At 48.9% G+C, this 11,314-nt stretch overlaps 1 protein-coding gene across 1 annotated transcript in view; it reads left to right on the forward strand.

The window, feature by feature from the left end:
* Nucleotides 1–11,065, forward strand: part of Carmil1 (capping protein regulator and myosin 1 linker 1) — a 251,990-nt gene extending 240,925 nt beyond the window's left edge. The window contains exons 36-37 of the mRNA XM_047558066.1: nt 1,799–1,939; nt 10,069–11,065. Coding sequence (XP_047414022.1) covers nt 1,799–1,939; nt 10,069–10,205 — 278 coding nt within the window. The 3' untranslated portion in view covers nt 10,206–11,065. The remainder of the gene's footprint in view (nt 1–1,798; nt 1,940–10,068) is intronic.
* Nucleotides 11,066–11,314: the final 249 nt, after the last annotated feature.

Raw genomic sequence — 11,314 nt, forward strand, 5'->3', positions numbered from 1 at the left:
CACCATCATGGCTGGTCAGCACTGAGCAGTCTCCTCGGAGCCAGGCTCTGTTCCAGGGACGTTCTGTGGACCAGCTCCTAAGAGTCCTTGTCACACCCCTTCACAGGTGGGGAGGTGGGGCACAGAGGTAGTAGGTTTGCCAGCCACACAGCGGTGAGCAGCAGCCAGAGCCGTGACCCCACCATCAGACAGCCCTCTCTGGCCTCCCTGTGGGCACGCACACTGTAACGCAGCATGCACAGCTCGCCCTGAGCACTGGTCAGTGTGCTGGTGATCTGGGTAGAAAGGGAGGAGAAGCAGCGTCCCATGTGTCCGAAGTGTCCAACAGCGGTCTTTCTCGTTTCCTCTCATATCTCAATTTTCTCCCCTGGCAGCCGGCCTGGTGGATATCTGCAGTCTTCACAGTCCTTTGATCCCCTAAAAAACCCAGGGAACAGTTGCCACAGAAGCCACAGAGAAAAGGCAAACCCTAACCCTTGAGGTCAGTCACTCAGGACTTCCTAGTTGTACTCAGACTCGTTTTACAAAGAAGCTCTTTACGAAGTGGGGAACACGATTTCTACTATGCAGAAAATATCTTCATCACAGAGGGAATGGGGAGAATGGAGGCAAAGAAAACAGGTTTGACTTTTTTTTAACCAACAGCACAGGACTTCAGGGTGTGGTGGCTCACACCTGTATCGCCAGTGACTGGGGAGGCCGAGGTCGGAGGACCCCAGGGTGCTGCCAGCCTCAGCTCCTTAGCGAGTCCCTGCCTCACAACAGAAATAAAAATGGACTGGGGATGGCTATGAACCAGAAAGAAAATCAAAACAAAGAAAAAAGAAAAGGAAAGCAAAACCTCAAAAAGGAGGTTTGATGCTGACATTTTCACCGGGCGGCTGTGTTCCCAGTGAGGAACCAGCCCTTACGGAAACGAAGCCGTGGCGGCTCACAGAGCATTTTGGCTCCCCACTTGCAAATGCTGAATACAAAGGCAGCTGATTCCTAATACTCTGTTGCAAGGACTTTAATTTTCAGTTTACTTGCTAAGTATGTTCAGTAAACAAGAACTACATTAACAACTCACGCTCTTAGAGCTTGAGAAGCCAGCAGGCCTTTCCCCTGGCCTGCCCAAGGCACTGAGAGGACCCAGGGTCTCTGCCGGTGGCGGAGTGAGTGGAACTTGGATCAGAGGTTGAGGCAGAGGAGAACTGGCCGGGGGCGACTTCCCCGTGTGCACTGCTCTCTCCAGCCGAGAAAGGAGCCTGGCTCACCCCAAAGGCAGCGCCAGCTGGAGGACTGGAGTCCCTCCTCTCGGCCATCGTTTTTGAGCATGTCATTCGCTCTTCATCTGTCCAGTGAGCAAAACCCATACAGTACTCAAAATCTGTGATTCCAGAGTATCCCAGGGCCTCGGCATGTGCTTGTGGGAGCTCGCACACCAGTGTGCATTCGTGTGTGGCTGCTGCACTGTGAAAGGTATACAGTCACCTGTATTGTAAAACAGACAGCTTTGCGTTGGAGGCAGAAGGGCGGGCGGCTGGCGCACAGTCCGCCTTCAGCATCCGCTGTTCGAATGAGGAGCCTGCAAGAGAGACTGTGGCTGTGCAGAGTCTGACCTTTTCCAGTGTTCATGATTATTTCTTAATGGTTTGTGGATGTTCGCCAACCAGAAACACAAAAATAATTTTTGGCCAGGAAAATGCTGATGCTTTTTCTCTTTTTATGAGTCATCTGTATTTAAAGGTTTACCTGGCTTGTGTGTGTGGAATTCAGTTTGTGGAACTGTTTGATGCATGTGTTCGTGTCTCTGCAGAGGATGCTCCTGATTCTCCATCTGGCCCCAATTCCCCCAAAGTGGCTCTTCTTCCGCCTGCCCTCAAGAAAGTTCCCATGGACAAGGAGAGAGACAGCCAGAACAGTCCCCAGCCCAGCCCCCGCGTGTTTTCCCAGGAAGGTAAGAACTTCCTTTCTCTGTGTTCGCTCTGTCCACGAAGGGGCTGTTCAAAGGGATTAGTCCTGGACGTGGCCAGTCTCATGGAGTTCAAGTCAGCGTCCCCTGCCTTAAGTCTTGGGAAGCAGAGTAGCTCCTTCGTTTAGAAACTGCAGGTCCTTGCAGGTGTCCCCTGAGATGCTCCTGAATGGCTCCCAGCAGGCAGTTCTGGAGCCTGATTGTGCTACCTGCAGGTTTCTGGGCATGCTCTTTCCAAGGAACGCAGCCCTGAGCCGTGGCCTGCCATGGTTCTCAGTGGTCTCCTGGTTGGAGATGCTGGGCCTTGTGCCTCCTTACTCACAGAGATCCCACTGAGTCCCGTGTCGGGGCGGTGTGGTGGGGGCCTCCTTGCGCCTGCTCCACCTCTCCCCCTCCCCCATCCTCTGAACATGCCCTCGACTCCTCTGACCACGGAAAGCGTCTTGTAAGCACCGTCTCCCAGCTCCTCTCCACCTCACCTGCGCGGAGCCACCCGCCTCCTGTGTCTGCACCGCCCCTGGTGTGGTTTGGAGGGTGGTCATATTTTAGACGGGTCCCGCGCTTCGGAGTTCTTGACTCTCCGGCTCTGTGTCTACCTCAGTATCTACCTCTGGCTGAGGTGGGTAGAAGGTGTCTTTACGTAGTGACTTTGGGTCTTGGGGTCCACATAAAACTGACATCGCCGCTTTCTCCACTTCATTCTGCACATTTACTTGGTGGGTGGGAGTCTCCCTCGCCTGTTGGCTGGGAGTGACAGAAGGTGGGGTTTGGACTGAAGCTCACACCACTCTTGTGAGAGAGATGCCGGAACCATGAGAGCTGATACCTGCAGTTTCCCCCGTGAAGCCAAAGACTTGGCAGAAGGGAGAACCGCGTGGAGCCCCTGCAGGTGGCCTGGGCAGCGGCGTCCCCACAGCCCCAATGCCTGTGTTCCCTGTCCCTTCTTCGGCAGCTGCTGACTGCATGTCTGTGTTTTTAAGGAAGCTTTGACGGTGCCTGGAGAAGCTGGAGGTGGGGAAGGGACTGTCTCGGTGACTGAGAATGTCCATCCTGTGAAGAGCTTTGGGACCCTGCGGACTGCCCGCTCCCCACAGAGGAGTCAGTGGTGCAGTGAACGCTCCCTGTTGACCTTTGGAGTGTGGTGTCTGCCAGACCTTGTGGTGGCCTGTGGATGACCACACGAGACCAGAGCACCCACCAGCCCCGGAACTCGGGATGGCCTGGCAGGCTGCCCAGGGAGGGCTCAGGTGGGCGTCCAGCACCGCCTTCTGCCCTGTAGTGGTCAGTGGGGCGACTCATGCACCTCTTCCAGTGGCTTGTTGGGACTGCAGATCCGAGACCTTTGCTTTCCATCTGGGATCCAGAAGAAACCAGTCACTAGGGGTTCTGCTGATGGCTTCGCCTCTTTTGGAGGTTGGGCTGAGAATACGCCAGGTCGAGAGCAGCCTGAGTGCCATGGGTGGGACTTAACTCCAGCAGGCGCCAGCTCCTCTGCCAGGGTGGCCTGGGGCAGCGGCCTCATGCCCGCCCGCCCCGCAGCACTGCGCCTGCGTACCCACTCCCGCCCTTGCTCCTCATTCACCCTGGTGCTTCCTCTCCTCTTCCCGTGCCTCCCATTGGAGTAGCGTGCCCAAGTAGTTTCTGAAACAGGTAACTTCTGTGACTTTTCTGGATTATTCCACAGTGCATGTGATTTCCGTTGATCCATCATGTGATCACAGTGGTAGTGCTGGGCAGACTCAAGGCTCACTTCATTCCTATGACATTTCCACAGTGTTGGCTGCTGAATTCTGTAGATGGCAGTGGATCTGCCCAGAACCAACACAGTAAGCTCCTTGCGCCCTAAGTTGTGGGGGGTGATAATTCGTTTTTCTTGATATTAACACTGATGTACCTGCTGCGATGGAGGGTAAAGTGAAACCCTCTTCCTCAGTAGTGTAGAGGAGCCTGTTTCAAAAGGCCCTCAGATCATGACAGGGGCACGCCTTCCAGTAGAAGGAAAAGACCTTCAAAACCGCACTCGGCCCCTGCAGAAGAGGAAGTGAGTGCAGCTGAGCACAGGGGGCCACAGCAAACACAGGGTCAGCGCTGCGGCGGCACCCACCCCCCACCAGTGAACTGGCACTAACAAGCGAGCGCTTCACCTGGGCAGCTTCTGCTTGGAGGGGTCGGGCTCTCATACAGCAGCTTCTATTTACTCTGAACGGCCACAGGATGGTCCTTCCATCTGAGGCAAAGAAGCACTAGCTCAGCAAGCTGAAAGTAGATGCACTGAGGAGCTACCCTGCGACTTGGCCTTGCGTGTTTTGTGATTGTAAAGGTTTATTTTTATATTTGGAGGCATACCTGCTGTGCGCTTCCTTTTGATCTTTTCTGTGAGGTTTCAAGTGAGGTTGGGTCAGGGGTTCTTAGAGGGACAGCTTTCCCCTTGGAGAATGCTGGCCTGAGCCCTCGACTCTTCTAGGAGAAGGTCCGGAAGAGGCCACTGAGTGCGACCCTGTCACCCACTTGCCTTACAGTGGATGTTTGGTGAAAGAAAAAGCACCCTTTAGGTTTTCAACCCCGAGGAACCATTTATCTGTTTTCCAGCACTTACTCTTAAGCCTCATGTCTTCCACTTGGTCCTGTCATGTTCTGTTCAGGTGAGGCCAGACCCCAGAGACCAAAAGGAGGCAGACCTCAGTTCAGCCTCAGCCTCCAGCGGGGAGGTTTCGGAGCCCCTGTTGCCGACCCCAGAGGGATTGTCTCTGCTGTGGCTGAAGTGCTCCCTGTCTCCCTGGCTAACAACTTTTATGAACATGACTTGAAGAATTGTTTAGAGGAAATGTTGGCATCATAAGAGGAGAATGTAGAACACATTCTGGAAAGGGAGAGACCTTCAAGGCCCTCTGCCCTGGGCGCGCGTGCTCCCTGTAAACCGTATCAGGCTGAGCAGTCTGTCTCTGCTCCCAGGGCTTGGTGTGTGGCCCAGGAGCTGGGAGCTCCACGCCCTAGCCACCTCCTGGGAGAGCTGCAGAACACAGGTAGTGACAGGGACCCCACGAGAGGTAATTGTGCTCATCGTCAAGCACGTCATCACCATGGTAGACCCCCTCCGAGGTACCTGGCGGCTTCACAGCCCACGAGTCTCCATGCTGCCTGTGGACAGTTGTCTTGGAGACTCCTCAATGCAGGTGTAAGAATGGAATGGTGGCTCCCACGCGTCACCACCAGCAGGTTGGGAGCCTACTTCTCAGCCTGTGCTCTCCTGCCTGGGGTTCTGACCACACTGCCCAGCCGCCAGGCAGAGGCAAGGAGCCCACAGCGCCAGCAAGACAGCAGGTCGCACGAGCATAGCACGTTCTGCCGGCTCGGGTGCACCGTCCCAGGGAGGCCCCGCTGCATGGGTCCTTTGCCCTGTTTTCACTGTTGTGTTTTGTGCTAGAATGGAGCCCAGGGCCTTGCACACGCAAAGCAGGTGCAACCCTGAGCTGCCTCCTGATCTGGTCCTTTGCTTTTAAGGAATTTCCTGAGTAATGGATTTGGTTTTAGACACAGTTAAAATAGCTCTTCTTTTTATAGTAAATCTCTGATATTGCCAAAAAATTTCTGCTAACTTCAGTCATAGAAGTTACATGAATAACACCTAAGGCCTTTATTTTCTAAAGAGCGCTAATTATTTTTAAGCATATGTTAGTTCAAAATCTCTGTCTCTGTGTTGCCCCTTATGTTAAGGACACATGAGGTTAGGAGACGTTTCTAGATGCTGAAAGTTTCCTTTGGGCTATTATGTCTGCGGACTTTATCACTTACTAAGACGCTCCCTCGCCCTCCTTCAAAGGCCACCCATACCACACAGTGAGATGATCCCCAATGAATCATTCAGATCATTCAGGCCTTGAGCAAAAGCCTAAAGAGGGACCCCAGGTAAAGCCAAGTCACAGGATGGCAAGGGGAGAGTTCTGTGTCTGCCTCTGATTCTCTGTGACCTCATTGGCTTCAAATTCTCCTGGCGATGGGCTACATCAAGTTTTGATGGAATCAGATTGGACCATCTTGTATTAGTGTTTCTGCTTGATTTCTTCAAATAGGCACCAAAAAGTAATTTTTATTGGTGCTTCAATTAAAGTAATCTTATGTCTCATATGTTCATTTTGTTGTTAGTGCCAGTTCCTAGCACTTCACTGTCTTTACCTTTAAGAACCACATAGCAGTCTGCTTTCTGAATAGATACTGGTTAAAAAATAGCATTTATCAGAGCAAAGAATGAAACATTGGTGTTTACTTTCCTTTGACTCTGTTAAGAAAATCTTTGTTTACACTAAAACAGCTTTCTTAATTTCCTAAATCATGTGTTTGTGAAACGAATAATTATTCTCAAAGCATGCTGCATATTTTTATCATGACTATCATGTTTTAATTGTGTGGCTATTTTAATATTGATTTAACAGATAAAATGCTTCATCTCTTTTACTGGAAATATTTGTAACTGCATCTTTTACATTTCATGTCATTTTCTCTCTGCCTGTAAGTTATGACATTTTCATTAACATATATTCTATTTTTTTGAAGAAAAAGATTGCTTTTGATTGGCTTTGTGTGTGGTTTTTTGTTTTTGTTTGTAGCAATGCTGGAACCAAGAGCCTTGTTCTGGGTGGGCAATGCCGCTGCCCAGCCCTGGCTCTGTGTGTTGCGATGGAGCCTCCTGGCTTGGCCTCTGGTTGCAGGACTCCTTCTGAATACCACTTCTGTGATCCAACCTGGGCTCTATCTTATAGTCAGTAAGCCAGTGCTCTGTGCTACTTTTTATCCCCAGATCCAGATTTCACTTCCCTCCTAGGAATTCTTCAAGAAAGATTGAACAATTCGTTGGCATTTTTGGCTCTTGCTATAAAGAATGAAAAATTGGTGCCAACTACTGAGTATTAGTTTAAGGTCATCATAATGTTTTCCCTCTGGAAAATATGGATGTTAGTGGAGCTTACAGTGGAGAAAAATTTTCATAGCAATCTCTGCTCCTCAGTTTGTGTGCATATTTCAGGAGGTTTAAAATCAGCATTTATACATTTGCATATATACATATGCAAAGTCAAATCATCTTTGAAAATGACAGACTTCGAGTTTGAGCCTCTCCACACAATTTTTGCCCCATTGACAGGATGTGAATATGCATGCACGTGTGCGTTGAATAAATTACCTGTTCATTTACTCAAGTATCCTTTGTCAGCTAATGGTGCATGGGATAGTAATTAGCACGTGTACAGACATATGTACAGAAATGCTAGTAGTAGCCACACAAATGCTTGCGTTGAAGAAGTGTTTCAAAGCAATCTGATTTTTTTTAACCTCTATAAAATCAAGCACTGAATCAAGCTGCCTACGAGGAGGTCTGTTTGAATTAGTAAAAAGTCTAAATTCTACAATATTTTAAAAATAAATTCTGAAGTTTTAAGTTTCAAGCAGACATAATTCTATTTAATCACATCCTTTAATGGAAACCTGACCAAACCACTTCCATAGAGTTGTAATTAGCATCTTAATTATGTGCAGTCACACAGATGCTCCCTAAGGACTGGAACACACTTTTCAGGGAACAGACCTCCTAGCAGCAGCTTGCACTAGGCTTCTGCCAGACCAGGTTGGAGGCGGGAGTCCCGTGCTTTGATTCCAAACTCTCCACGCTAGCTGTGTGAATCCGTCCTTGGCCACCACATTTCAGTTGTTTCCGTCTGAGTGGTGCCCACCTACAATGCTAAGGCTGTGCCAGCCTGGTCCCTAGCTCACTATCACCCACATTCTCAATTGGTTGAATTTAATCAAAGAAGAATGAGAATGTTTTTCCTCTTCTTGTTCCAGTGCTGGGGTGGAACCCAGGACCTTGCATATGTGAGGCAGGGGCTCTCCCCGTTTCACTGTGTCGCCACTACAGCGAAATGCTTGAGCGGCCCACTAGGTGTACTGTGCTGATTTTCCTCTTGGTCACTGTATCAGATCAAGTGCGGTTTCTGACTGGTAATGGCTCTGTGTCACTCACCCAGAAACTGGGTGTGAGCTGGGTGATGGTTACTCTTTCCTCCCCACTGACTCCCTGACTTGCAGGACAAAGGTGTCCGTGACCTGGACTCTGCTGGGCGACTCTGCTGTGCCTCTCTGAGTCGTGTTGCCGTGGTGACTAGTCCAGGAGGCTTTTTCAGTCTTTGTCTGTGACATGAGCTTTGTTGGTTACGTGGGTTTCCCTACTCCTGAGTCACCTCACATAACGTCATTAGACCTGAGATTTCCAGAGAGCTAAACTATTGATGACGGTTTATTGTTTTAATAGAAAAATTAGGAAAAAACTGGCTCTGAAGCAAATCATAGTCTTTATTTCTCCCCTTGAGCCTGCAGCCTTGGGACTTTGCTGAGTCATTGGCCATGGTGGGACGCCTCATTTGGGTTTGAAATACAGTGAAACAGATTTCTAGCAGCTGCCACATGTGGCGCTCCGCTTTGCCCCACGTCTCCGGGCTGCCGCGCCTCGGCACCCCCAGGGCTGAGAACCTGCAGAACTCTGGATGAGAGTCCAGTTGGCTTTGTGACAAAGGGAAATGTCTGCAGACATGGATGTGTCTTCTTTCTCCAAACCTAGCTTAACAACAACTTTCACAAGACCAGTCACACAGGGACATTTATTTATTTTTTTCCTCCCAACTCAAGCTTAAAACAAAAAACAATGATAATGTTTGTTCATTGTTTTCTTCCCCATTTGAGGGCTGGTCAAAAGCTGTGGGGCAAAACGGAACCACAGTTATTTTTTAAATCTTATTTTAGCTAAGATTTGAAAAACATTTTCTTTCTAGAATTATGGATAATTTCAATTTAATATCATTAAATGAAAATATGAATTTTTATTCAGATTATTATCCAGAGACCAGAATCTGGCCCTGTCGATCATTTTGGCAGTACTTCAGTATGGTTGTATTTTGACCATTAGGTGAAATGTGTTTTCACTTCCTGAACCCCACTTCAGTGAATTAAATGGATATAGAAATAGATAGCTCCTAGCAAGAGGAATATTTTTAGTAAAAACAAAATGATTAGAAGCATCCTATGAATCCTGTGGCTTTTCCTGGTTTGAAGTGCTGCGTTCCTGTCTGGAGCATTTGAACTCCTTAGTGGCAAGGTGGCTCTGCTCTTCTGCACCTGCCTTACACAGGGTGTCCGTTTGGTATGTTCAGCTCCACGGCGTCTGACAGGAGATGTGGTGAGTCATATCTGTCAACTCTATAGCTACGTGAAGCGCAGCACCAGTCTTTCCTGGCTGCAGTTGCGGAGAAACCATGATTGGCTGGAAAGCACATGGGCTTTGGAGAAGCAGACTGAGCCCCCTGGTCCTGAGGTCCATAGAGCCCACCTTATAGGGTCATTGAGCAGCAGCGAGCAGAGAGGGCCTGGCACAGCGGAAGCTCAGAGCCACCGATGGGTCTCCTGTCATTGCCTGCAAAGCCCCAGCCCCTCCTTCCTGTTGCCTGCAGTCAGAGCAATCTGCAGCAGTGGCTATACTCTTGCCTGGAGCCTCCGCTGCACGGCAATGTTGGATTCAGTTCCTCAGACCTTATTTATGTCAGAGAGTGTGAAAAGGATCCATTTCCTAAAGAGCAACGCTGGGGTTTTTCTGAGGCATATAAAGGTCTGAAAAATACACCTTAGGTCTTTCCCCATACCCTGTCCTTGAGCAGGGTCAGCCAACCCTAAGTCATACACAGAAGGTATTGAGTGGACATCCGTCCAGCCTGCATGCTCTCTGCTGCCCCTGTGATGGAGGCGCCACCTGGTGCCCGGCCTCAATGAGTTGTGACTTCCCTGCATGTCCTCCTGCATCCCCACCTCCTTCGCCTTTGGGGTCCTCACCTTAGATTCTGCACCACAATGGAGAGTTCCACCCTGTCATGGGAGGTCTTGTGTGCTTGTGTTTTTCTGTTACTTTGTTTCCAGTCTACCTGGAGTCTCTAAATGGAATAGCAAGCTTGCTCTGAGAAAGTTGGGGCCAAGCGCCTCCAGGCCTGGCCTGCCAGGTCTCCCTCCCACCCCACTGTGGGCCAGGCCCCTGGAGCTGCCATGCACTAAACTGTCTGCTTCCTTTCCTTCAATTCCAGTTTCGAGGAGAAGCTGGGGCCAGCAGACCCAGGAGTATCAAGAACAAAAACAGCGGTCCTCCAGTAAAGACGGCCACCAGGGCAGCAAGTCAAGCGACTCGGGAGAAGAGGCAGAAAAAGAATTTATTTTTGTGTAGAGGTCACCCGTGCAGAGGTCTCACTGTGCAGGGTGTGTGTCAGCCCTCAGAGAGGAAGGGGCTCCACCTCTTCTCTGGTGCTTTACTCTCTTTCTTTTTCCTCCTTCTGCGGTATAGTAACAGATCCATTTCTCGGTTATCAAAGCACATTTTTGGTCTTCCCCTGTCCTTGGCATTTGATTCTAAGCCTTGCTCCACAAGCCTTCAGCAAAAGCCAGCAGTTACTCCATGGGCCCTACTTGAACTTCTCTGAGGCAGCTACAATTGCCCCCCAAGATGAGTCTTTGGAGGTTAAAGAGGTAGCTGGACACACACTCACAAGGGACTCCATCCAGGAGGCTGTGGGGACTCCTGAATGTACCGTGTCAGATCTGCACAAGACTTGATTCAGCAGTTTATTCTTGATGTATGCAGTTGCACATTGTGATTATATTAACAGAGCACACTAATAAATAATTTGTATAAATTATATATATTAGATCTTGGGTATGATTTTTACATTCTCCAATGGGGAACTTCTTCCTTCCTGAAGTGGAATTGTACATTTAAAGGTTAGTTGGTGGCCTTTGGGTGCCATCAACAAGCACAGCTGAGAACAGAGTGGATTCTTCCATGTGCCCAGATTAATGTACATAGTTGATTGGAATGAAGTTTTATGAATATTCATGTTTTGGAAGGCCTTTAATTTCTGTCTGCATTTTAGGTTTTAATGTGTGATTTTAAGAGAGAGTACTTTGACACCTGTAAAAAGAAATCAGAATACTACTCTTTTATAAGACATTTCACAAATATTCACTTGCATTACAGGCTGAAAGTATTTTATTCATATGTATATTTATACCAATAAAATGATTTTACAAGTGGAATTTTGATCTTCTTTGTTACTTTTTTAGTTAGGATTGGCTTGTGCTGGTGAACTTGAACTTTGTTTCTAAAATCAGGAGTAATCACACTTCTCAGATAATCAACCAACCTGGGAACCATTGCCTTCAGTGTGGGTGTAACTCACTGGTTCTACCTCCTACTCTCACCATGGGCGAGAAACTACTAGAAGGGCATAGAATTCTGAATGGAGTCCCCGTTCCATCAACTTGAGTTCGGGCTCACAT

The sequence above is a fragment of the Sciurus carolinensis genome, chromosome 7 (assembly GCF_902686445.1).
Source record: "Sciurus carolinensis chromosome 7, mSciCar1.2, whole genome shotgun sequence".
Lineage (NCBI taxonomy): Eukaryota > Metazoa > Chordata > Mammalia > Rodentia > Sciuridae > Sciurus > Sciurus carolinensis.